At 44.2% G+C, this 27,773-nt stretch overlaps 1 protein-coding gene across 3 annotated transcripts in view; it reads right to left on the reverse strand.

The window, feature by feature from the left end:
* Positions 1–4,556: 4,556 nt before the first annotated feature.
* TTC4 (tetratricopeptide repeat domain 4) overlaps positions 4,557–27,773 on the reverse strand; it is a 37,588-nt gene continuing 14,371 nt past the window's right edge. The window contains exons 6-10 of one of the 3 annotated variants that reach the window (XM_082358545.1): positions 18,541–18,627; positions 16,290–16,507; positions 15,633–15,714; positions 7,811–7,893; positions 4,557–5,741 (exon numbers count right to left, since the gene is read on the reverse strand). In XM_082358545.1, coding sequence (XP_082214671.1) covers positions 5,639–5,741; positions 7,811–7,893; positions 15,633–15,714; positions 16,290–16,507; positions 18,541–18,627 — 573 coding nt within the window. In that variant the 3' untranslated portion in view covers positions 4,557–5,638. The remainder of the gene's footprint in view (positions 5,742–7,810; positions 7,894–15,632; positions 15,715–16,289; positions 16,508–18,540; positions 18,628–27,773) is intronic. The other 2 variants (XM_082358546.1, XM_082358547.1) reach the window with 2 other exon arrangements.

Genomic DNA, 27,773 nt, shown 5'->3' on the forward strand with positions numbered 1-27,773 from the left:
AGTTCCCACTGTCCATTTCTACACCGAGACGCCAGAATGCATTTTAGAATTGTTACGCATCAAGGGCACACACGGCTTTGTTTTAGGGTTAGGAAGAGGATTTTTTAAAGTTTTCTATAATGTGGAAAATGGGAAAATAAAGATTTTTATGATGTTACTGTGAACTTTGGGGAAAAAAGTCAACGTACTTCACTTAATTTAAAATAATGACTTACATCATAGTGACCCAGACTAGAGACTCTGGTGTCAGACTGCCTGGGCCATTTAGTAGGTATGTGACCTTGTGCAAGATACTTCTCATACCCCTGTGCTTCCTCATCGGTAGAACGGGGACAGCAGTGCCTGCTCACAGCAGGTGCTTGGGAAGTGGCAGGTGCCCTTATGGAAGGTCAGTTAAGTCCTCTGCGCTCAGTAGGTGGGTGGGCAGTGCATGTGGGCCACCACAGTGGGGTGGCAACTTTAGGCTCCCACGTTCAGGCCCCTCCTCCGTGCGGGGATGGTGTCCACTCCTATTAAGCCAGCAGCTCTCAAGGCTGCTCATAAGCTTGTGGTTAAAACCGTGTAGGGCCGGGAGAGTGAGGTGGAGGCACTTACCGGTGAGGACACCCCATGTACAAGGATAGAACTTGTTGCCCAACTCACCCAGAAAGCGCGTGGTCTGATGAAAGTGCCATGGGCAGGATGTTGGGTGCTGGCAGGGGTTTCTGCAGGCTGGATTCTTCGACCCAGGTAGACACGTCGGGGACATTGCAGGTCACAGTGAGCGCCAAGACTTTACCATGACCTTGGAGTGAGCAGGCAAGGGCCTCTGGGTTTGTTGCCAACTCCTGGAGGCAGAGGCCGAGTCTTGCCACTGTTAGTATCTCCTGAGGGGCTTAGGGGAGTCCTGAATTCAAGTTCTGGCCCACTCTTCACTAGCTGGCTCTGTAAGCTGCTTATCCTCTGTGCCACTTTTCTTCTCAGTAAAATGTTGCTGAGCTCCTGGCCTCCCAGAGGTGTTGCAAGGATTGAGCCCATCCACATGAAGCACTCTAGGACGCTGTCTGGAATATCCTAAGTGCCCAATAGATGGCAGCCGTTACTACCAAGCCCAGCCAGCCCGCACGCTACCCCTGGAATATGCCCTTTCAAGGTTCCTTGCCTTTGCTTGAAGACCCTCCCACCTCTCCCAACCCCACTAATCCCTTCTTCAACTGAACGGCCCACATCTGTCGTGTGTGGTGGCTCCCCGCACTGCATCTGTGCAGAATTCATCACTCCTGCCTGTGTCATCAGTCAGTAATTATTTGTTGTGCACCTGCTGTGTACTGAGCAGGTGCTGTGCTAGGTCCTGGGAGTACATGATGCACAGTTCAGGGTCCTTGACTCAGTTTCCAGAGAAGTGGGAGCAACCATCCAGTAATCAGACAATTACTGTGTAGTGTAAGTGTAGGGATGGTGCAGGTATCATGGGATGTGATAAGAAGCCGGGAGGGCTTGCTGGAAGAGGCACCTGGGCCTAATGGAAGACTAGGTGTTAAATAGTAAAGGGGAGAACAGTGGGAATGGAGGGAGGGGAAGAAGTGGAAGAAAGAGTCTTCCAGACAGAGGAAACAATGTGCAAAAGTCCAAAGCTAAGAGCATGGCAAGATTGGAGAATAAAAAGTTAAGTTCCATAGATTAAACAAACACTTGGTATGAGGCAAGCTGTGTTCCATGTGCTACACGTAGATTAATTCATATAATTCTCACAGCATCTGCATGAGGTAGATGCTGTTATCCTCATTTTGCAGATGAGGAAACTGAGGACCGGTGCCCGAGGCCACTCAGCTAGTGGGTCATGGGGCTGGAATTAGAAGGCAGGCAGCGTGGTTCCAGAGCTGATACTCTAGCCAGTGCACCCTCCTGCCCTATAGCTGAACCGAGGCCAGGATGGCTGGGCTAAGGAGGCTGGAGACAGAGGGAGCTGCAGAGGTAAAGGGCCAGACCCTGAAGGGCCTTGAATGCCACACCAAGAGTGTTGATGGGGGAACAGGGAGCAGGGGCATGGACAGACTTGCTTGTCGTGGCTGCATTTCTCTTCACGGGAGCAGTTCTCAGCCCAGGGTTAGGTTTATGACACCCACTCAACAGCATGACCCTGAAGGCAGAGGCTATCTGATGCCCTGCCCTTGGTTGGTGCCCATTAAACGTCTGTAAAGCAAATGGAATGAAAGGAACATGGGAAAGGAGGCAGGTGGGCGCTGGAGTGAGATGCTGGGGTTCAGATCCTGGCTCTGACACTCACTGGTGAGACTGCATGCCCCCATCTCCTTATTCATAAAATTGGGATCACAGACCTGAGAGCATGGCTGTTAGGATGAGGGAATTCAGGTACATGGTTTGCACACTGCTTGCACTCCGTGTTGATGGCCATCATCTCTCTGCCTGCCCTTGTGCAACTGCCAGCAGTGTGTTTCATCAGGGGTTGGCATAAGAGGGCTTTGTTCCTCCACCCAGTTCTCCAGCTACCACCCTAAATCCACAGAGGTAACCAGACAGGGTGTGTGTGGGGGGGTCTCACCTCCATCCCTGACCCCTGGCCCTGGGAAGGGCCACACTCTAGTCTTGTGGGAAGGAGGGGCCCTGGGTTGGTGGGAAAGGCTCTGCCTCAAGTCGGGGAAGCCAAGGATGCTGGTTCCCTGTCCCTCCTCTGGGCCTAAGTTTCCTCATCTGTAAAATGAGGTGGCGAGGGGTTAAGAAGAACTTGTGGGGAGCTCTGATTAGGCTCTGCTGGAATCCCAGGCATGGGCAGGCGGCCGGGGAGGCATCAGGTGAAGGCCAGGCCCACAGGTCCCACTGCACACATCCGCTTCACATGAGGGCCACCTGTCCCCAACCCCGCAGGCTCTGCCCCTGAGGAAGGGGAGTGCCTAGGGCCCTTCCCCCACACTCCTGGCTGTGCTCAGCTGGGCTGCGCTGCCCACCATCATAGCCACTGCAGTGGGGCAAGGCTGGGTGAGGCCTTGTGCTCTGGAAGGGGGTGTGGGCACACATGCCAGGCAGGTGGGGCTCACGGGGCCCCCTGCTCCTCACCCCAGCCAGGTTCTCATCCTAACTTCTGTAGGTCACTCCTAAGTCCGAACCGGTTTCACTCGCCTGGCGACCCTTAGAGGATGGCAGAAGTCAGAGGAGGCAGAGCCATGGACTGGGAGGCCAGGAGCCTTCCTGGAAGAGGTGTAAGGTGGCTACACTGGGTGTGAGCTTGGGAATGCCTTTACTAGTGCTGTGTGTATGCAAGTGGGGCCTTGGTACAGGACTCTGGCTAATTTTTTTTCATTCATTAGTTCCTTCATTCTTCCATCCACTCATCGGCACACACTCACTGAGTTCCCACTGTGTGTCAGGCCTGGGCAGTCAGACCAGCCCCTCACCTGGCCCCTGCCCACTGAGAGCTTCCCTTCTGGAAGGTTTAGTGCAGCCTTTCTCTAATTCAGCACTAGTGACAATCTGGGCCAGCTATCTTTGCTGTGAGGGCTGCCCTGTGCACTGTAGGATGTTTAGCAGCGTCCCTGGCCTCCACCCACTAGCATTCCACCAAGTTGTGACAACCAAAAATGTCTCTAGATACTGGCAAATGTCCCCCCAGGATGCAAAGCTGCCTCTGGTTGAGAATCACTGGTCTAAGTGCTACGGGTGTGCATGGATGTGCCCCTGCGTATAGTTCACTGAGTTAAGAGTTGGTTATTAGTAATTATGCGCCAGGCACTGCACTGAGCACTTTGCACACAGTATCTGCACAGCAGGGCCTCAGACATGCCTGTGAGGGGGGAACAGGGACCGTTCTCCACGTGGCCGTCCCTCATTCACAGTCACAGCAAGTCAGCAGCACTGGGACCCTACCTCTGGTCTCACAGCCCGCCATCCTAAGTCCCTTCTCTCCCCTTTCTGCCTGTGTCCCACCCCAGCTGGAGCGGGGGCAGGGACTGAAGAGAAGGTGGAGCAGAAATGACTGAGGACTTGACTGCCAGGAGTCTTGTGAAGGGGCTGGGTGACGGGGATGATGGTCACATACAGATTGTTCTCAAGGTGCGTATACTTCTGACCGTACAATTTGCTCTCATCTGGCATCTCACCCCAGCCTCAGTGTCCAGAAGGGGGCACGGTAACCCGTCTGTGTCACAGGTGAGTAAGGCGGCACCCTGGAACCTGCTCTGCCCCATGAGAGTGTGGCGGCTCCTGCAGGGAGCCCTGCAATGCCTGCTGGGGTTGCTGCCAGCTGAATGTTAGCCTCTTACACAAAGCATGGAGTCCAGCTGGAAAGTGAGAGAGGACGGCCTCAGTGTGGCCTAAGCCAGGCTTAGGATGGAGGCTGGACTTCGGCTCTCTGGCCACAAGCCACAGGCAGGGACCCGCACCTGGAAGAAAGCTGCCTGGTCCTTTGTAAATATTGCACAGCAAAATGCCCTTCAAAGACGAAGGCAGGCACAGCACAAAACCCCAAATTAGTCGATCTTAAGTAGAGCAGCTGGTTTCAGTTTAATGATGTATTAGTTAGCTTTGCTATATAGTAACAAACAACCCCCAAATCTCAGTGCTTATTACTACAACAAACATTTATTTCTCATTCATGTTACAGTCAATGGCTGCAGGCCAGCTGCTTCCGCTCTGCTCCATGTGTCTTAGCATCTGACACCCAGGCTAAAGGAACAGCCCCTCTCTGGGAAATATGTTCCCACGGCAGAGGGAAAAGAGCAAAAGCCTACCACATGATGCTCTGTAAGCTCGGTCTGGACATGTCCACTCACATCCCTTTGCATCACGAGCAGGGAAGTACACTCTTCCCTGGGGGACGGGGTGGGCAACGCAAGGTAAGGGTATATAAAATCCTCTAGAAAGGAGGAAGCAAATAGCTGCAGACAAAAATACAACGTATTGACAGTGACTCAATATACAAAAAGATTTCCAGTTTAAAAGGCATAAAATTCTGAAATGTGAAAACTGTGACATACTGTCCAAGTATGTCACAGTTCTCCATACTGCAAAGATTAGGAAAAGTGACAAACATTTTAGGGGTTCTGGAGGACCCCAGTTTGTAGGTCTTTATAGATGCAGAAACAGGACCTGGCTTTCCTGGCCCCATCTCACCCCAAGGGATCTACAGCATCCCCACAGAGCAGCCGTCTGTGCTCGTGAAGTCACGGGAGGCCCGAGTCTCTCAGCTCTGATACCTTACAATTACACGTGCGGTTTGTGTATGTCTGCAGTGTGAGCCGTAGCTTCTCTAAGGCCTCTGACTCCACACAGGTTCAGAACCACGTCACTGGATTGTGAGTCAGCATCCGCAGACCAGTGAGTTCCTCAGGTCAGAGATGGAGGCTGGTGGTTAACACAGCTCACAGTGAATCCAAGGATGTCATGACCAAGGCATGGAGTTTTGTACCAAGAGAGGTGAGTGAAGACCAGCTGGAGCTCAGCACTCTGACCAGAGAGGCTGCAGTTCAGGAAGTCGGCAGCTCCTCCCCAACCACGATGCAGGGAAGGCCTGTCCCCAGGGTGACAGAAATAAAGTGCTGGATTCTAGGAGTAGGTCCTGCTGATTCAAGTGTGCTAGACCCCAGGCTGAGGAGGAGGAGCGGGGAGGAGGTCCAAGGGGCCTGGCTCTCACAGCATGGCCCGGTCACTTTACCTGGCGCACCTTTCTCCCCCGGAGATAATTCCTGCAAAAAGCAGAGGATCCTACACAGACCAAAAATGCTGGTGTCAGGGCTTTTACAAAGTACCTGCAGTGAACACAATAAAAGAGAGGGGTTAACTGAATTGCAATCTTAATCATCCATGGACCTTCCCAACAAGTCAAGGTGAACCTTTAGATATGAGTCAACATTAAAGTGCAAGTTCAGCATATTTATTTGTTTGGTTGTTTATAAGTCTGCAAATTAGCATGACCCTCTCTCCCTTAGAACCTAGCAAGAACCTTTGGGCCCGTCCTATAGCATCATGTATATCTATGGCTAAACGTGAAATAAAACAAGCACACGCTTTCATTCCTTCATTCAACAGTGAGTGCCCAGGGTAAGCCAGGCCCCTTGCTGAAAACACTCATTAAACAACAACCCAAAATCACCATCCCTCTCTGGGGGGAGGGAGATAAATAATGACAGCAAGGCACAACTATAGAAGCATCTGTGAGGTACGGTATTAGCCCAAGGGACGTGATTCCCTCTATGGGAAAGGGGAATCAGGAAAGGCTTCCGGGAAGCTGCCATGTCTCAGCTTGCGTTAACTGAAAAAGGGGTAGAGGTGGGGCATGGGGGAGCAAAAGCCAGGAGGTGCGGGTCACTAGAGCGTTTGCACCTGTTGGGCATGAAGCAATGGAGTGGGCAGGCTAGGCAAGGTCTTGGCCTCCCGGGTCCAGGGGTGTTAGCAGCACCCCACGGTCTTGGGTACGGACAGAGGAGCCTGTAGCTTGGCCCAGCACCCAGTTCAGGGTCTGAAGTTGCCAGTCACCTGTGCGAAGCCTCCTGCCTATGTTAGTCATTTAAAAAATAATCATTTCCAGTGCATTTACACTTTCTGAGAAGCATGAAACTGGTTTTCCTCCACAAATCAGTCTGCTTTCTGTTTAGATTTCTCCCCCATTTTCTGGAAGACGGGGTAGAGTAGACCTTGGGCCTTTAAAGAATTCTGGGTAATCTGCTAACAACTGAGAAAATGAACAGCTAAAAATTTATCTATAAACTAGAAGGCAGACTTAGGGCCAGAAAAAAGTGCTGCCAAGAGAAGTCATGGATCATATCTGAAGAAACCTTCACCTCCTGCCTGCCAGGCCGAAGCAGAAGCATCAAGACCAGCTGGACACCCACACCAAGTCAGTCAGCACATCACCAACTCCCATCCCAACGTGCCTCCTACACTTCTCTCCAATCCACCCTCTACTTCAGGCTTCACCACTGAAGAGTACACAAGCTTTGTACATTACTTGGTAAATTTTACCTGAACACCCCCTGGGGCTCCACACACCACCATCAGGATAGAGTTCATGTGCCTTAGGGCATTCAAGGCTGTTGCACACGGCCCTAACCTGGTCCTCCAGCCTCATTTCCTACCACGCCCAACCACCCTCGTTGCCCTAGCCCTTTTAGCGTAGATGCAAGACATTTGCTTCGCTCAAAGCTTAGGGAAAAGTAGCCCAAGAGTCACCTTACAAAGCTACTGAGGGCATTCCCTTATAGTCCAGGAACACCCCGAAGCTGAAGAAAGAGACAACTGCCAAATCCAAGTGGCTGCCACTGCGACTAACAAAGGTGCCCTCTCACAGCAAGACTGCCCCTTAGTTCATCAGAGCTCTGTGACTCCTACTCTCTCAAATACCTGAGAAATATGTAGGCAACAGTTATTATCCCTATTTTAGAGATGAGGAAACAGCCCCAGGGAGGCAGTATGTGCTCAGAGCCAAAGAGCCACTAAATGATGGTGTCTGATGTCAAGAGCCAATGCTCTTTCCATATGACAATATCAGGGGACACAGGCACAATTAGGAACAGGAAGGCCATCCCAGCTGTTTTTGGTACAAAAGCCAGGCAGCTTCTTCTTTCTCAAGCAGGCCCACTGACCTCTCCCTGAGGACGTCATGCTGCAGTGCAATGGGCTGAGTCATCACACTGCAACCTGTTTGGCCGATGGCCCAGGACAGTCTCTGTGGTCGCTGTCTCACACAGTTTTGTATCCAGGGCAGAATGGAGGGGAGTACAAGGCAAACACTCAGTGGTGGAACGAGAACCTGGCCGTATCCCTGGGATGGTGCCTGAGCATCCTTCTTGGTCTACTCAGCCCCATGAAGGTGACTCACCTGGGGTGCTGCAGCACCTCCAGCAGGGTGCTCTTGGGAGGCACCCGGTATAGTTCTGACCTGTCGTCATCCTCAAAGTAGACCTGCAGGATGAACAGAGGAGCAGGAGTCAGATACAAATAAAGGGCTTCAGCAGCACTAGGCATGTTGAGGCCAAGTCTGGGGAAACATTAAAGACATGCAACTGTTATTAGCTGAATGCCTCCCTTATAGAGTCGTGGAGTATAAAGCACTCAGTCCTCTCCCACGACACTAAGAAAGGTATTACTGGCTCCATTTTCCAAAGACAGAACCAAGGCTCACAGAGAGGAAATAACTTACCGACTAAACCCAGCTAGTAAACAGAGGAGCCAAGACTGAAAGCCCAGGCTTATGAGCCTTCCCTTCCCTAACAATTCAGTCCAACAGCCATTAGGTGTGGGAAAAGAAAGCACTAGTGGCCCAGAGCAGGGGAAGAGAGATGTCCACACAGGGGACAGCCCTGTGCAGGTGTCAAAGCCCAAGTAGGTTGAGGAAGACATCTGCATAGGAGGGATGCTGGGGGGTGAGGGGTATCAGACCGGCCAGTGGAGACAGGCATCCTCGTTGTGGACTGGCCAGCTAAGCAGGGTGAGAAGGGCAGCCACTCATGGCAGGGGGTGGCCTGCTGAGGGGAGTGAGGACCCACGCAGGATGAGGAAGAGATTCATGCAGGGTGGTTAAGCAGCGTGGGGTGACAGAGTGCATGCAGGATGAGGAGGGCACTGTGCTGGGGCAGCAGCCTGATGGGGGGCAGTCAGGAATCCAATTGAGGTGAGGAAGGTTCCCCGAGGGAGAGGGGACACTGGTGGTGACAGAAGGGGGATTAGATACAGGGGGATTGATCAAACAAATAAATATATTAAGAATAATAGAAGCTACTGTTAAAAATATAGAAAGAGGGGCTTCCCTGGTGGCACAGTGGTTGAGAATCTGCCTGCTAATGCAGGGGACACAGGTTCGCGCCCTGGTCTGGGAAGATCCCACATGCCGCGGAGCAACTGGGCCCGTGAGCCACAATTACTGAGCCTGCGCGTCTGTAGCCTGTGCCCCGCAACGGGAGGGGCCGCGATAGTGAAAGGCCCGCGCACCGCGATGAAGAGTGGCCCCCGCTTGCTGCAACTAGAGAAAGCCCTAGCACAGAAACGAAGACCCAACATAGCAGTCAAGCAATCAATCAATCAATAAATTAAAAAACTTAAAAAAATATATATATAGAAAGAGATGGTGTTGGATAAGAACTGGAGACCCCAGTGAGAGCTCATACACACACACACACACACACACACACACACACACACACACACACACAGCACTGGAGCAGTAAGCATTCTCCGCGCCTCACCCCTGTACTTATGAATATACCCACTACTTGACTTCTAAATATCATTTTCCACCAAAAAGAGCCAGGGCCTCCTTGGGAAAAATGGCTGATTCTACAGCTAAGGCAAGGAAAGCACAATTTGAGCCTTGAACATCTTGTGACAGAAAGCAAGAACTGCTCTAAAAATGGAGACAAGTCAAAAGGACACAGAAGCAAATTTGAAGGCATTCCCACTGACCAAATCTGAGACAATCTGAGCACAACATAACCACAGTAATAGATTATAACTCAATGAATAAAGTAAGAAACCATAAATCCATTTATATAATGATTATGTTGATGGTTTGATGAGTAAGATATTTGTATCATTTCAAAGTACCTCCCTATAAAATACTAATTACAAAGGGGAAAAGGGTAACTTTACAGCAGAGAAGCTTGGCAAACCCCTACCTCAATCAGGGGACTAAGGTGAACATCCTCAGTAATGGGACATTTGAAATTATGTGCACCTGATGGGATGCAATAAGAATACATCATTGCTTCTGTGATATTCCAGTCAAATATACATAATCCAGGTCATGGTCATAAAGAAACACACTGATGGACTTTCCACAAAATAACTGGTTTGTAATCTTCAAAAGTGGTAAGATCAAGAAAGTTGCCAGAAGACTGAGAAAGTCTTCCATAGGCTGAAGGAGACTAAAGGGACATGAGCACTAGATACAGTACAATGTGGCATTCCTTTTGCTATAAAGAACACTGCTGGGGATAGGCGGAGGGGGATCAAGATGGTGGAATAGGAGGACGTGGAGCTCACCTCCCCCCTACAAACATCAAAACTACAATTACATGTGGAACAATTCTCACAGAAAACTAACTGGAAACTGGCAGAAGATCTCCTGTACAACCAAAGCTGCAAGAAAGATCTCCATGTGATTAGATAGGACAGAGAAGAAAAAAGCATCAGGTTGGGACTGGCACCCCTGGGAGTGCTCTGTAAGGAAGAGAAGGTCCACATGGATGGATCCTCAACCTGGGGAACCCCCTTGACTGCTGGGAAATCCGCTGACACAGAGAGGGGCTGGAGAAGCCTAGACTCTACTCGAGAGGAGTGCGCGTGTGCTGGCTCACTAACAATCAGGGTGGAGAGAGACCTGCACTGGAGGCTGCCACCTTGCTGCACTTCCCAATCCAAAGGGGCCAGTGCCTCAGCCACACTCACTCCACACCACAGCCTGGTGTGAGATCACGGCAAAGATTCGGTCTAGCTGCGCAGAGACAGACCAGGGTGCTTGGGGTGTGATCTGAGCACAACCATGGAGACCACTGTCAGTGTACGCACCAGAGTGGCGGGCCAAACTGAGCAGACACTGTCAGTGCACGCACCAAGCGGCACCACAAGAACACACAGCGGCTAAGCACTGAATCTCAGGCAGGCAGATCCTGGGAAATGACTCAATCTAGCTACACAGAGACAGCCTGGAGGGCCTGAGATGTGATTTGGGGGTAGCTGCAAAACCCAGTGTCAGCACCCGAACAGCAGTAGCAAGTCTAGCTGCGGCAGACACTGTCAGTGCACACGCCGGGCAGTGCCACAAGAACACACAGTGGCTAGGCGCTGAATCTTGGGCAGTCAGGCAGGCCCTGGGTGGGAGTATGCAGTGATGGTTTCCCGGTGGGAGCACCCTAGCTCTGCCCACTCCACACTGCACCTTAGTGTCAGATCTGGAGTGGCCAGGTGCTGGGAGAGCTCTGCCACAGAGGCAACCCCAGGTCCCAGGTGGCAGCACGGCCATCTCAGTTCCTGCAACCACAATGCCCTGACCCCCACTCTAGCCTACTCCACACCACAGCCTTGCACTAGATCTGGGATGAACAAAATGGAGAAAGGGACGTGACCTTGGGCTGCTTCTGAGTGAATCATGGATGCTTACACAGGTAGTGCACAAGTGCTCCGTGAGTACACGGGCCTCACCTGCTTCAGCAACCACCTCCTTTGGGGCAGGGCACACACTCAAGGGCAACAAAGCCTGATTGAACCTGACCCTCATGGCTTCTACTCCAACAACGGAGGAGCAGACCCCGCCCCTGATAGGCCATGGAGCAAAGAGGAGGCCCAGCCTCACATCCAACGCAGGCTCTGGACACTGCAACACCAATCACACTCCCTATCAAGGGAATAACAGCCAGCACACTCTGATGAAAGACATGGCAGGCATCCATACCAAAACCAGCCCTCACACCAAAAATATTGGACACACAGTCTACACAGGGACACTCCTACATAAAAATGCCCTTTTAAGACCACAATAGATAACTGTTTCCCTAAATACATAGCAACAGTGAAAGTTAAGTAAAATGAAAAACCAGAGGAACTACTCCAATTAAAAGAACAGGAGAAATCCCCTGAAAGAACAAATAATGAAACAGACCTCACCAGTCTATAAGACCCCAAGTTCAAAAAAGAATAAAAATGCTAAAGGAATTAAGAAAGATTATCGATAGAAATGCAGATCACTGTAAAAAGGAACTAAAAACTATAAAGATGAACCAATCAAAATTAGACAATTCAATTGCTGAGATAAAAACCGATCTAGAAGTAATGGAGAGCAGACTAAATGTCACAGAAGAACAAATAAGTGATCTGGAAAATAGAATAATGGAAACCACCCAATCAGAACAGCAGAGAGAAAGACAAACAAGAAAAAAAAAAAAATGAAAGCAACATATGAGATCTATGGGCTAATATAAAGTGTGCCAACCTACACATAATAGGAGTTCCAGAAGGAGGAGAGAGAGAAAAGAGGATCAAAAATGTATTTGAAGAAATTATGGCTGAAAACTTCCCAAACCTAAAGAAGAAAACAGATATCCAGGTACAGGAAGCACAGAGAGTCCCAAACAAGATGAACCCTAACAGATCCACAACAAAACATATCATAATTAAAATGGCAAAAGTTGAAGAGAAGATCCAAAGTCAGAAAGAGAAAAACAAAGAGTCAGTTAAAAGAGAACCCCCATAAGGCTATCAGCTGATTTGTCTACAAAAATGCTGCAGTCCAGAGGGAGTGGCATGATATATTCGAAGTTCCAAAAGGGAAATATCTGCAACCTAGGATGCCCTACCCAGCAAGATTATCATGTATAATAGAAGGAAGGATAAAGAATTTCTCAGACAAGCAAAAACTAAAAGAATTCAGCAATACTAAGGGTCTTCAGTATGGAAGGGTCTTCTCTAACTGTGATAGGAAAGAAGCAAGAATCTACTGGAAAGGAAAGATCACAACAGAAAAGGTAAATACATAAAAGGGTTGAAGATCCTTGAATAAGCCAGTACACAGATTAAAAAATAATCAAAAAATTTTGTAAAAGCAATTATAACTACAATTAATAGCAAAAGGATAAGCATGAAGATGTACAAAAAATAGGACATAAAAATCAGAAAATGTGTGTGTGGGGGGAGTATAAAAATGTAGATTTTTTTTACAATGTGTTTGAACTTGTATGACCATCAGTTTAAAGCAAGTAGATACTGGGAATTCCCTGGAGGTCCAGTGGTTAGGACTTGGAGCTTTCACTGCTGGGACCTGGGTTCAATCCCTGGTTGGGGAACTAAATCATGCAAGCCATGCAGCGTTGCAAAAAAAAAAAAAAAAAAAGGCAAGTAGATGTAGATACAGCTATGGGTCAACATACTTGAATTCCATGGTAACCAAAAATCAAAAACATAAAACAGATTCACAAAAATAAAAAAATAAAGGAACTCAAGCATACTACAACAAAATCATCAAACCACAAAAGGAAAGACAAAAAGAAGAAACGAACAAAGAACTACAAAAACAACTGGAAAACAAGGTTTAAAATGGTAATAAGTACATACCTAGCATTAATTACTTTAAATGTCAATGGACTAAATGCTCTAATCAAGAGACATAGAGTGGCAGATTGGATTAAAAAAAGCAAGAACCAGGGACTTCCCTGGCAGCACAGTGGTTAAGAATCTGCCTGCCAATGCAGGAGACACGGGTTCGAGCCCTGGTCCGGGAAGATCCCACATGCCGCGGAGCAACTAAGCCCGTGCACCACAACTACTGAGCCTGAGCTCTAGAGCCTGTGAGCCACAACTACTGAGCCCGCATGCCACAACTACTGAAGACTGTGCACCTAGAGCCCATGCTCCGCAACAAGAGAAGCCACTGCAATGAGAAGCCCACGCACCGCAAGGAAGAGTAGCCCCCGCTCAACACAACTAGAGAAAGCCTGTGTGCAGCAATGAAGACCCAACGCAGCCAAAAATAAAACAAAACAAAAAACAGCACTGTACTGGCACAAAAACAGACATAGAGCTTAATGGAACAGAATAGAGAGCCCAGAAATAAACCCACACACCTACAGTCAATTAATCTACGACAAAGGATGCAAGAATATACAATGGAGAAGACAGTTTCTTCAGCAAATAGTGTTGAGGAAAGCTGGACAGTTACATGTAAATCAATGAAATTAGAACAGTCCCTCACATCATATACAAAAATAAACCCAAAATGGTTTTCAGATCTAAATATAAAACATGACACCAAAAAACTCCTAGAAGAGAACACAGGCAAAACATTCTCTGACACAAATCGTAGCAATATTTTCTTAAGTCTCCCAAGGCCAAAATATAAAACCAAAAATAAACAAATGGGACCTAATCAAACTTAAAAGCTTTTGCACAGCAAAGGGAACCATCAACAAAATGAAAAGACAACCTATAGAATAGGAGAAAATATTTGCAAATGATGCAACTGACAAAGGGTTAATATCCAAAATATACAAACAGCTCATACAACTCAGTATCAAACCCAATCAAAAATAGGCAGAAGACCCAAATAGACATTTCTCCAAAGAAGACGTACAGATGGCCAACGGGGACATGAAAAGATGCTCAACATCGTTAAGTATTAAAGAAATGCAAATCAAAAACCACAATGAGGTATCACCACACATCAGTCAGAATGGCCATCATTAAAAAGTCTACAAATAATAAATGCTGGAAAGGGTGTGGAGAAAAGGGAACCCTTCTACACTGTTGGTGGGAATGTAAATTGGTGCAGCCACTATGGAAAACAGTATGGAGGTTCCTTAGAAAACTAAAAATAGAGTTACTATATGATCCAACAATCCCACTCCTGGGCATATGTTCAGAGAAAACTCTAACTCGAAAAGATACATGCACACCAATGTTCACAGCAGCACTATTTATAATAGCCAAGAATGGGAACAACCCAAGTGCCCATTAACAGATGACTGGCTTAAGAAGATGCGGTATATATACACAATGGAATATTACTCAGCCATTAAAAAGAATAAAATATTGCCTTTTGCAGCAACATGGATGGACCTAGAGAATATTATACTTAATGAAGTAAGTCAGACAAAGACAAATATTGTATGATATCATTATGTGTGGAATCTAAAAATAATACCAATAAATCTACATACAAAATAGAAAGAGACTCACAGACACAGAAAACAATCTTATGGTTACCAAAGTGGGGGGTGGGGAGGATAAATTAGGAGTGTGGGATTAACAGATACAGACTACTACACATAAAATAGATAAGCAACAAAGATTTACTGTACAGCACAGGGAACTATATTCAATATCTTATAATAACCTATAATGGAAAAGAATCTGAAAAAATATAATTGAATCACTGCTGTACACCTGAAACTAACACAATACTGTAAATCAACTATACTTCAATTAAAAGAAATTTTTTTTTAATTGGTAGTGTGTGCCAAAAAAAAACAACAACATTACTGGGGGAAAATTTGTGAAAACTGATGGAGTGTGAGGATTAGCTGGCAAGAGTGTATCAAAGATAATTTCCTGATTTTGATGATTGATTGGAATCATGAAAGAAAATGTCCTTTTTGCAGGAAATAGACACTTAAGTATTCAGGAGTGATGGGGCATCAGTTGGTATCTTACTCTCAAATAGTTAGAAGACAAATTCTTTGTTCTGTAAAGTTGTGATTTTTTTTTTCAAGTTGCAACAATGGAATGTTATTCAGCCTTAAAAAAGAATAAGATTCTGACCCATGCTACACATGATGAATCTTAAAAGACATTACACCAAGTGAAATGAGCCACATACAAAAGGACAAATATTGTATGATTCCACTTATATAAGAGATAAATTCAGAGACAGAAAGTAGGGTGGATGCTATGGGCTGAGGAGAAGGGAAAATAGGGAGTTACTGATTAATGGGCATGGAGTTTCAGTTTAGGATGATGAAAACGGAGACAGATAGTGGTGATGGTTGTACAACAACGTGAATGTACTTAACACTACTGAACTGTGCACTTAAAATGGTAAATTTTATGTTTTTTATATTTTACCACAATTTTTTTTAAAAAGGCAGTGAAACCTCACTGCACCCCCTGTTCCTCCCCACCCCAATTCCCATAGAGGAACAAAATAAAACTTCTCTTACCTCTAAATTATCAGGGCAGTATTTTTGCTCTAAATCCCAAGAGGGCGTTTCACCAAACATCACCATTAGATGATCAATAAACCTAAGGAGATATAACATGTACTTTCTGGGTATCAATAACTCATAATCTGTTTTCCTACATCCCATGCCCTGGACACCAATTCACAGAGATATCAAGAATGTATAAATCATGAAATGCAGGCTTAATCCATTTTGACAGCAGTGCCCAAAATGTGTGTATCACTTGTCCTATTATGACATAGTAATTCTCTTTAAACTGACTCAGGATTAACAACATTCTTATATTCAACCACATTCTAAGCATTAACCCTATGAAATCACATGTTAAAATTGCTAGTTATATGTCTTCTAATAAATATACCCTTCAGTTCTATGCAGTTACTACCTCCAATGATTTCATCTCTCACGAGACAAGTAGCAGAGCTTGACAAACACTGTACTGTGGTCTGTCACTGCAAAGCTACTTAGTAAAAGGAGAAATCAGCTATGGAATAGAGAGGTTATAGCAACCAGACTGTGTAAAACCCTCTAAAACTATTCTCTTCCCTCCTCAACCAAAAATCCACCTGTCCATCCTGCAGAGACAGCGGGGAAGAGCATGCAAGCACAGCAGAGGGCTCCCGGGGAAGGAAGTACCTGGAGTCCTCGTGAAAAGCAGAGATGAAGTCCGACTGGGCATACTCTGGGTACAGAAAGAGCACAGGCCAGCTCAGTCTTCCCCCATCATCTACACTCAGCCTGGCTCCGCAGAGGTTCTCAGAAGTGAGCCCACTCAGGATGAGCTCACCGAGACCTTCTGAGGCTGAGTCTTCATCCTCTCCAGCAGCTTCAGACACTAGCCTGATGTTCCTAGCCTGGGTTAAAAAAAGAAAACACACACCTTATGTGTGGAAGGATGCAAACTCATTTCACTAAAACAAGGAAACCATAACACTGCGAGCTCCCTGAGAGCCAGCTCTGCACATCATTCGTCTTCATTATCCCTGAGACTTGTTTAACTCACCTTTACTGGGCATCTACCACGTGCTAGACTCTGTCACAGACATGAGCTAGACATGGTAATAAGTACAACATAAGGTAAGAAGTAAAGCTGTGGAACTGTAGACCATGAATAATTAATTCAGCCTGGGGGCTGGAGGGGACTGGGGGATGCTAAGCCTTGAACAATGACTTTGAAAAGCAGAAAAGCTGGGGGGCGGAGGGAGTGGGAAGGGCATTCTACCCCAAGTAACAGCCAAGGAACAGCATGTGCAAAGGTACAGAAAAGATGCAGAGAGTGGCATGTACGAACATGGCAAACGTTTCCATTTAGCTAGGACATGGGATAATAAAAATAATGCACACATTGACTTAATTTTGATTGTCTCATAGAAATAAGGATAAATCAAAGGTCTGAATAGTAGAGTCACCTCTTATGTATGTTGTGTGGAGGCTCCTAAGGCTAGCACACAAGGGGAAAATGACATGTAATCAAAATTACCTTGATGGTATCTCCTAAATCAGGGGTTGGCAAACTTTCCCTTAAAGGGTCGGATAAGAAATATTTTAGGTTTTGCGGGCCAAATGGTCTCTGTTGATATTACTCAACCCTGCCACTGTAGTGTGAAAACAGCCATTGGTAAGACATACACAAACAGGCAGGGCTGTAAGCCACTGGCTGCAGCTTGCTGACCCCTGCTTTAAACCACTAAAATGTAGTATATACAACTTTGTGTATACTACTCTTGAGATTAATTCTTAAGTACACTGAAGTCTGAGATGCAGAGTTAAAGGAGAGAACCAAAATAAGGTCTGTATGCAAATGTCTGGGCATTCCAATATTCTACATTTTAGAAAATGACCAAATCCCTCTGGAGTATTCCCTTCTGTTTAATCTGTTAATGTGTTAACAGATTCCTTGTTGTGCGGAGGGACTAGTGGAGTGCATCCTAGAACTGTGATGTTCTCAAAGTCAACAAGTAATTTAAATAGGCACATAATTTAACTCGGCAAAGAATGAAACCAAGAACCTACGCCACAATCTCATAGCCAGTATTACCTCCCCTGAGTAGCCAAGGCTCAAAGTGACTTGTGAAAGCAAGATCAGACTACATTCATTTAAAATGCAGTAAAGAGAGGGAAGGGGAGATAGAATTTTGTGTTGTTGTTATAGTTAGAAGAGCTACATCCTAAAAATTCACTTTCTCAGGATGCAGTATAACACAGGGGCTGAGAGCAAGGACCTGGCTCTGACACATATTAGCTGTGTGAGGTTTCTTCATCTCCCTGAGACTATGTGCTCATCTAGCAAAAACAGGAGCAAGGGGGCTTCCCTGGTGGCGCAGTGGTTAAGAATCCGCCTGCCAGTGCAGGGGACACCGGTTCGAGCCCTGGTCTGGGAAGATCCCACATGCCACGGAGCGGCTGGGCCCGTGAGCCACAGTCACTGAGCCTGCGCGTCTGGAGCCTGTGCTCCGCGACAAGAGAGGCCGCGATAGTGAGAGGCCTGCGCACTGCGATGAAGAGTGGCCCCCACTTGCCACAAATGGAGAAAGCCCTCGCACAGAAACGAAGACCCAAGACAGCCATAAATAAATAAATAAAAAAAATTAAAAAAAAAAAAAAACAAAACAGGAGCAAGAAGACCTACGCCAGAAGGCTACTGTGAAGATTAGATAATGCTTAACCGAAAGCTACTAAATTCAGGATATGTTACCTGAAACCAACACATGCATACAAGTGAGAGAGCTGACTGAACTCAGAAGGTCTGACATGTCACACTGCTTCACCAAAAGCAGAAAGAAAATGTACAACTCATTCAGGTAAAGCATTCCCAGAAAGGTTCCCAGTAGGCTTCAGGATTAGTGGATTTCACAAGACCAGAAGGACCTAAAGTTTGAGAACTCACCACGATGGCCTGGAGTAAAGCCTCATTCTGATTCTGCTCCTTCTTTTCTTTCAACTTTGCTTTCCTTATATCCCTCTGTTCAGTTCGCTGAAAATGAAATTCAGATGCATCAGCTCTAGAGAACTTGCCTCCGCTTGTTACCCCAGTCTGATCCTAAATAGCTATCTCTGGTCTCTATTCAACCCAGGCTCCTGTATATCAAGGGATACCAGTGGCTGGATTCAGTTCAATAAACATTTAAGCCGCACATGTCTGGGTGCCAGGACCAGTGGCAGCAAAAATGTTAAAATCTGCCCAAGGAGCTCATAGTCCACTGAGGGGGACAGACACGTAAAAAGGTCTACGTGTTAGCCTGGTAGTATGAACTGAGTGCTATGAAACACAGAGAAGGGAGTGACTGATTCTGCCCCATCGAGGAGGTGGGTTTAGACAGAAACCAGATGAAAGACAGAGGGCATTCTTGGTAGAGGGACTGACATCAGGGCCAATGGGGCATTTAAACCTCTCTGTTATGGCTGGGGTTTAGGAAAACACACTGGAAAAACCCAGGCCAAGAACTTATCAGAGGCTTTGCCTTTTGCACAATTACAGTCCATGCGAGAAAAATACCACCAGTCTACTTCATCTGGCAGAAATATAATTTAGATTTCCTTTTCCTGCTAATCTACCCAAAACCAGGTGATCGTACTCCTACCTACCCTCAGGATTGTGATTAATAGGGGCCAACTTTTTCTGTAAACAGCCAGACAGTAAATATTTTAGGCTTTGCAAACCATGTATGGTCTCTGTCGAATATTATCTGGCTTTGTTTGTTGCTTTGTCGTTTATAACCCTCTAAAAATATCAAAAACATTCTTGGTTCATAGAATGTACAAAAACAGAACAAAGGCTGGATTTGGCCTGTGGGTCAGTTTGCTGAGCCCTGCTCTAAAATATAGCACCAACCATCCCTTATCCTCCCCACAAGAGCCCCACAAGGGCTAATACAGATCTTCTTTTTCTAATGAACAAAGTCTACCCTTTCAGGAGACAACAGCTGATAATTCTTGGCCATCCTTCTCCAATCCAGTCTGCCAAGAGCTGCAAAAATCCTTTCTGCTGTTAGGAAGTTTGATTATACTACCAAGAGTAATCAAACCCATGGATACCACTAGAACTATGTCCAATTCTGCCTTCACAGCTGAGCTACACCGGACCACAGTGTCTGGTCCACGTTAGAGAATGATTAAGATGGATGATTAAGGACGATTTGTATTCTGTCCCATGTTGTTTTTCCTCTGACTTACAGATGCAAGTGGGAGGATGTGATTTCCCTGCTGTCTCACCTGAAGTTTGGGGTCTTGCAGCCTGCATAAAGCCCACATAACCCCTAGGTCAGAGGAGTCCTGAACTATGAAGTTTGCTGCCCCTTTATATACGTAAAAAGAAGTCAACTCTGTTGAGAATTTAAGTGTATAGTTAGATGAGTTTTGACAAATGTATACCCTGAGTACCCAACACTCCAAGCAAGATAGAGAACATTCTAGAAAGTTCCCTCATACCTCTTTGCAGTCCATCACCCTCCCATCACTGACAGGTTTGTTTCTTTTCATTACCAAGTCATATTCCATTGTTTGAATACACCACACTTTGCTTATCTATTCTCCTGTTGATGGACACAAGGGCTGTTTCTGGATTATTATGAATAAAATAGGCTACCAACATTCTTATACAAGTCTTATTATGAACATGTTTTCATTTCTCTTAGCTAAATACCTAGGAGTAAAATTGCTGAGTCATAGGATAGGTATATAAAACTGACAAACTGATTTCCAAAGTGGTTTATATCCCACTAACAATTTATGAGAGTTCCAGCTCCTTCACATCTCTGCCAATATTAGGTATTGTCAGTCTTGTGAACTGGGATCGCACTGATGTTTAAGTTGCATTCTCCCGCCACATGACTAACGATACTATGTAAATTTTTATGTGCTACTGTAAATCTTTTGAGAAGTGTCTGTTTCTTTTACAAAATTTAAAAAAATTTTCATATTGAATAGATTTCTTTATGTATTCTGGATACAAATCCTTTGTTATACAGTTGACCCTTGAACAACACTGAGGTTAATCCATGTATAACTCATAGTCAGCCCTCTGTATCTGCTATTTCTCCACATCCTCAGGTTCAACCAACCATGAACCACCCACATAGTTCTGTGGTATTTACTATTGAAAAATATCCGCATATCAGTGGATGTGCGCAATTCAAACTCCTGTGGTTCAAGGATCAACTGTATGTAATACAAATATTTTCTCCCATTCCATGGCTTGCCTTTTAATCTTCTTATTGATGTCTTTTATAGAATAGAAAATTTTCAGTTTTGACCAAGTCCTATTTATCAATAAATTTTTCATGGTTAGTATATATTTAAAAAAATTTTTTTAAATTGAGGTGAAATTCACATGACATAAAATTAACCATTTTGAAGTATACAATTCAGTGGCATTTAGTACATTCACTTTATTGTGCGACCATCACCTCTATCTAGTTCCAAGACTTTTCAACACCCTAAAAAGAAATCTCAAGCCCATTAAGCAGTCACTCAACATTTTCCCCTTCCCCCAAACCCTGGCAACCACTAATGTGCTTTCTCACTCTACAGATTTATGTATTTTGGATGTTTCATATACATGGAATCACACAATATGTTTTTTATCTGCCTTCTTTCCCTCAGCACGGTATTTTTGAGGTTCGTCTACACTGTAGCATGTATTAGTACTTCATTCCTTTTTACAGTACTTTATTCCTTTTTATCTACCATCTAACTACCATGATGGACATTTAGATTGTTTCCATGTTTTGGCCATTATGAATATTGTTGCTATGTACATTCATGTACAAGTATTTGTTTGAATATTTGGTTTCAATCCTTTTGGGTATATACCTAGGAGTGGAAGTGCTGGGTCATATGGTAATTTTATGGTTAATTTTTTTAGGAACTGTCAAACTGTTTTCCATAGTGGCTGTACCATTTTACATTCCCACCAGCAACTTATGAGGGTTTCAATTTCTCCACATCTTCATCATTTGTTACCTTCTTTTAAAAAAAAAATTAGAGCCATCCTAGTGGGTATGAAATAGTATCTCACTGTGGTTTTGATTTACATTTCCTTAATGACTAATGATGTTGAGCATCTTTCATGTGTTTGTCGGCCATTTTTGTATTATATTGGAGTGACAGCTATTCAGATCCTTTGCCCACTTAAATAACTGGGTTGTCTTTTTAATTATTGACATGTTAAGAGTCCATTATACATTCTAGATAAAAGTTTCTTACAGATATATGATACAAATATTATCTCCCATTCTGTGGGCTGTCTTTTCACTTTCTCAATGGTGTCTTTTGAAGAAGTTTTTAACCTTTGATGAAGTCCAGTTTACCTATTTTTCCTTTCGTTGCTTATGCGTTGTGTCGTATCTAAGAAACCATTGCCTGACCCAAGGTCATGAAGATTTATGCTCATGTTTTCCTCTGAGAGTTTTACAGTTTTAGTTCTTTGAACCATTTCGAGGTAATTTGTGTGTGTGTGTGTGTATACATATATGAGGTAGGGTCCAAGTTCATTCTTTTGCACGTGGATATCCAGTTGTCCCAGAATCATTTGTTGAAAAGACTATTCCTTCCCCATTAAATGGTCTAGGTACCCTTGTCGCAAATCATCTGTATATAAATGTGAGGGTTTATTTCTGAGCTCTCAATTCTATTATATTGATCTGTATGTCTATCCTTACACCAGTACCACAATGTCTTTATTACTATAGCTTTATAGTAAGATTTGAAATTGGGAATTTTGAGTTCTCTAACTTCATTTTTGTTTTTCAGGATTGTTTTGGCTATTCTGGGTCCCTTGAATTTCCATGTGAATATTACAATCAGCTTATCAATATTCTTCAAATAAACTAATTGAAATTTTGATGAAGATTACATTGAATTTGTACACCAATTTAGGGAGTACTGTCATCTTAACAATATTAAGATCTGATCCGTGAGGGACTTCCCTGGTGGTCCAGTGGTTAAGAATCCACCTTCCAATGCAGGGGATGTGGGTTTGATCCCTGGTCAGAGAACTAAGTTCCCACATGCCGTGGGGCAACTAAGCCCACATGCTGCAACTACTGAGCACACAGGCCACAACTAGAGAGCCCATACGCCACAACTAGAGAGAAGCCCACGTGCCACAAGGAGCCCATGCACCGCAGCAGAGGATCCCTCATGCTGCAGTGACAATCCCAACAAAGATCCTGCGTGCTGCAACTAAGACCTAACGCAGCCAAAAATAAAATAATAAAATTTTTTTTTAAAAAGATCTGATCCATGAATATGGGATGTCTTCCCATTTATTTAGGTTTAATTTCTTTCAACAATGCTTTGTATTTTCAAAGTATAAATTTTATGCTACTTTTGTTAAATTTATTCCTAAATATTTTATTCTTTTTGATGCTATTGTAAATGGAATTTTCTTAATTCCACATTTCGAATGTTCATTAAAAGTGTATCGAATACAGCTGATCAGTGTATTCTGACATATCCTACCAGCTTGGTGAACTAATTTACTAGTTCCAATAGTTTAGTGGATTCTTTAGGATTTTCTATATATAAGCTCATATCATTTACAAATAGAGTTTTACTTCTTCCTCTCCATCATTTTTGAAGGATAAGTTTGCTGGATATAGAATTATTGGTTGACAGTCTTTTTCTTTCAGCACTTTTCATGTCATCCCACTGCCATTTGGCTAACATGGTTTCTGATGAGAAATCAGCTATTAATTTTATTGAGGATCTCTTATATATGAAGAGTCACTTCTCTTTTGATGCTTTTAAGATTCTCTTCTTTGTCTTTGACTTTTAACAGTTTGATTATGATGTGTCTGGATACAGATTTCTTTAAGTATATCCTACTTGGTGTTTGTTAAGCTTCTTGGGAGAGTAGCTTACTATTTTCCATCAAATCTGGGAAGTTTTCGGCTGTTACTTCTTCAAATATTCTTTTGCCCGTTTCTCTCTCTATCCTGGGACTCTCATTATGCCTATGATGATATGCTTGATGGCATCCCATAAGTCTCTCAGTCTCTCTTCATCTTTCTTTGTTCTTTTTTCTTTCTATTCCTCAGACTGAGTAATCACAATTGACCTATCTTCAAAGTTCTATTCTTGAACCCCTTAGTGAATTTCTCATTTCAGTTGTTAATTTTTCTTTAATGATATTCCCTATTTCGTGAGTGAGTGTTCCCATGTATTTTTTGAAGTTCTTTAGACATTGTTTCCTTTCGTTTTGTGGACAAAGAATGTCAACTGCCATTTCAGTAAACAAAAGATGTTGTAGTCATAAAGCCATCAGCCACTGTAGCCACCCCTCAGAGTGCACCCTGAGGGAATTCAGGATTGAAAAAAGAGAATACTGGCCCTAGATATTTATGGTGCAAATCAAAGGAATAATTTCAATGAGCCCAGACTCTTACATCTTCCCATACATAGAAAAGTGCTAAATTCTTTAACTTGAAATGTGTGTTTCTTTAATTAGCAGTAATCATTTGATGTTCCACTACATGTGGAACAGTCCCTCAGAGCTATACGAGAGTCTGTATCCCGGCTTAAGTTCTCAGTAACTCTGCTGAATAAAACATAATTCTCAACTTCTGGATTGTGCATTTTTTTTTCAGTTGACAGTTTTGGTGACCACAAATGGACTCAGGGCAGACTTCTCTCCTTCACCTGACCTCTACAAGGAGCCGGAGTCTTGGTACCAGCAGAGGCTTCTTTTGCCTGTCTGCCTCAGAGTCCAAACAAATTTGGGTGAGTCTCTCTTGGTTCTCAGATCTCCCAATTATTGGTTGTGAGTTTTATTCGGTTATATATAACCAGTATCTGGCTCCCCATCTGAAAGATACTGGGGGAGCCCAGTTGAAAGATAACAGGAAAAAGTACATCCTGGTTGGAAGACGCTGTGAGTCGCTCAGTCAAGAGATACTGAGTGATCTGGACTGTGTGATTGGGTGAGAGGCTGGCTTAGTATCTTTTCTAAATGAGGGACATCAGAAAGCCAGCCTCCAACTAACACCCCAGCCAGGTTTATGTACATACAAAACTTGTACTTACTTAATTGGTAATTAAAGGAAATCTCACCCTGAAAATGGCCAAGATGAGGTTCTTTTATTGTGTTCGCAGTGAAGTTAGAGAAAGACAGCTTGATAAAACATCTTTGCAGAATTCTGACCTTAAAGAAACAAAAGCCCTTCTAGAGGGCTTTTCTCTCCCTGTGCCTTTGAGATGAAAACGTTCTACCTGATCTTCTTCAATGTGGTGGGTGGGTGGGTGGGTGGGTGTGTGTGTGTGTTTTAAGAGCCTGTTCTCTGCCATCTGGAAGGTACACATATGGTGTACATTTCACAACCAATCGAACAGACTGGGATTCTGAGCAGTCTTTTGTCTGACTGTGCCAATTCTCAGGGGCTTTTGTCATCTTAACCTTAGTTGCGTCGGCCTGTACAACAAAGGCCTTTACTTTCTTACGCTGTTTTTGGGAATACGCTTTCTAGATCTTGTATAGGCGGCATCCTTCGCACTCTCCTGTGGGGACGCCTCTTGCATCTTATTGGTTTGAGTCACTATTAGGATATATCTAGTTAATGGCCAGACAATGGATCTTTTAAATTGGAGAAAATTCTAAATTGGTATATTTTTTAGAGAGCTCTCATTATAAACAGCTATTTTATTGGTACCTATGATAAAGCCAAATTAGAAGGTGGAAAATATATATACGTAAAATGGTTAACCTAAGAACTCCTTAGTCTGTTTATTTAATTAACTTATTTAATTTTGGCCGCATGGCTTGCAGGATCTTACTTCACACCCACGCCCTAGGCAGTGAAAGCGTGGAGTCCTAACCATTGGATCGCCAGGGAATTCCCAGAACTCCTTAGTTTAAAACAAACAAAAAAACAGTTTGGGAAGCCTTATTTGTGGTCTCTGCTTCCCCTCAATGGGTCTTACGGATGCCAATAAAAACATTAGGATAATTAATGTTAATTAGGTTAACAGGGAATTAAGAAAAAAACTGAAAGAAAGTCTAGAGACTTCTGCCCAACAAGGTGGAAATGTTAAAGGGTCTCATCCCAAATACATAAAGAAATCTTTAGATGGTTATTAAGAAATGGGATAAATAACATGAACATTAATAGGATTAAAAAGGTTCTGATACAACACTACCTAAGGTTGGATGGGCCAAAGGGACCCTCTATTGGTCCCCAACATTAAAGGGCCCCAAACAAGTCTGCTCTATTTACCCCAGTTTAAAAACTATGTGTTATGTGTGTATGTATGTATGTGTGTGTGTGTGTGTGTGTGTGTGCATGCGTGTGTGTGTACATATATATATATATATATATATATATATATATATATATATATATTTAAAAGGCTGGAAAAAAACTACACTGAGATAACTGACCAACAATTACTTGGGGCAACAGTTAGGCCAATTAATCAAGTTAAAAGATTGACAAAAAGGCCTGAGTGCCTTGGCTCAATCTCTCACTGGGGACCCCAGAGCCTTTTATACAAAAATAGATAAAATGGTTGAGGGATAAAAAGAAAAGAAAGCTTCTAGGACTGTTGTTAAGACCAAGGCTTGTCGACTGGATCCTGATGGAAACTAGTTAAAGGTATAAAAGATGACAGAATAGGGTTTCCCTGGTGGCAAAGTGCTTAAGAATCTGCCTGCCAATGCAGGGGACAAAGGTTCGAGCCCTGGTCCAGAAAGATTCCACATGCCGTGGAGCAACTAAGCCCATGCGCCACAACTACTGAGCCTGCGCCCAAGAGCCACAACTACTGAAGCCCGCATGCCTAGAGCCCGTGCTCTGCAACAAGAGAAGACACCGCAATAAGAAGCCAGCGCACCACAACGAATAGTCGTCCCCGCTCACCGCAACTAGAGAAAACCCACGCACAGCAACGAAGACCCAATGCAGCCAAAAATAATTAAATAAATTTTTTAAAAAAAGTTGACAGAATAGAGATGGAAGTTTATATAAATTGGTCTATTTAAATGGACTTTATGTAAGACGGTTATATCCCTTTTGCCTAATTATATTGTAGGATAGACATTATGTCTCACTGGGGAATGCTTCTCCTGCCTGCTATTATAAGACAGCACATATAAATCTGCCCCTCAGACAATATTAAACATACTAAAAGAAACCAACAAGGTTACCTGAGCCCACACTATATGAAATAAAAGCTGGGAGTTAATATTCAGGGGCCAATAATAATAATAATAGAGATTTTTTTGCTCTGGGTTTACCCTATACACTCAGAAAGAGAGCCTTGGTTGAATGCCTTGTGCAAACTTTTGAAGGCGTGATAAATTGAACCCTAAAGTTCTGGAACATAGAACTCTTAATTTTCAGATAGTTGGAAATTTTCTCACTGATATAAAAATGCAAATTAAAGAAAATATAGTCAGGCAAATCAATCTTTTAATATCCTTTAGGCAGCAGACCAGCTCTTTAGAGAACTTAAAGCAACTGCCTCTGTGTTGCAAACCTCTACAAATCAGAAATGTAAATACAGCCCACAAAGACCTGAGACTGAGCCTAGTTAGCTCAATCAGGTAAAACCTGAAACCAAAGGAGACAAAAAGGCTCTTCTTTTAATATATATGCTAGGGTTTATTTATTTATTTATTTATTTATGGCTGTGTTGGGTCTTCGTTTCTGCGCGAGGGCCCTCCCTAGTTGCGGCAAGCAGGTGCTACTCCTCATTGCGGTGCACGGGCCTCTCACTATCGCGGCCTATTGGCAGGCAGATTCTTAAGCACTTTGCCACCAGGGAAACCCTATTCTGTCATCTTTTATACCTTTAACTAGTTTCCATCAGGATCCAGTCGACAAGCCTTGGTCTTAACAACAGACCTCTCTTGTTGCGGAGCACAGGCTACAGACGCGCAGGCTCAGTAATTGTGGCTCACGGGCCCATCCGCTCCGCGGCATGTGGGATCTTCCCAGACCAGGGCTCGAACCCGTGTCCCCTGCATTGGCAGGCAGACTCTCAACCACTGTGCCACCAGGAAAGCCCCAAAAAGGCTCTTTTAAACTCAAACTGCTGGAAAGGCTCCCTCACTCAAAATCTAACTTATAGCTTCCTTAAGGGATTTATCAAGGACAAATATAAACCTTAAGTCTTTTCCACAAA

Source organism: Balaenoptera borealis, assembly GCF_965194805.1.
Source record: "Balaenoptera borealis genome assembly, chromosome: 1".
NCBI lineage: Eukaryota > Metazoa > Chordata > Mammalia > Artiodactyla > Balaenopteridae > Balaenoptera > Balaenoptera borealis.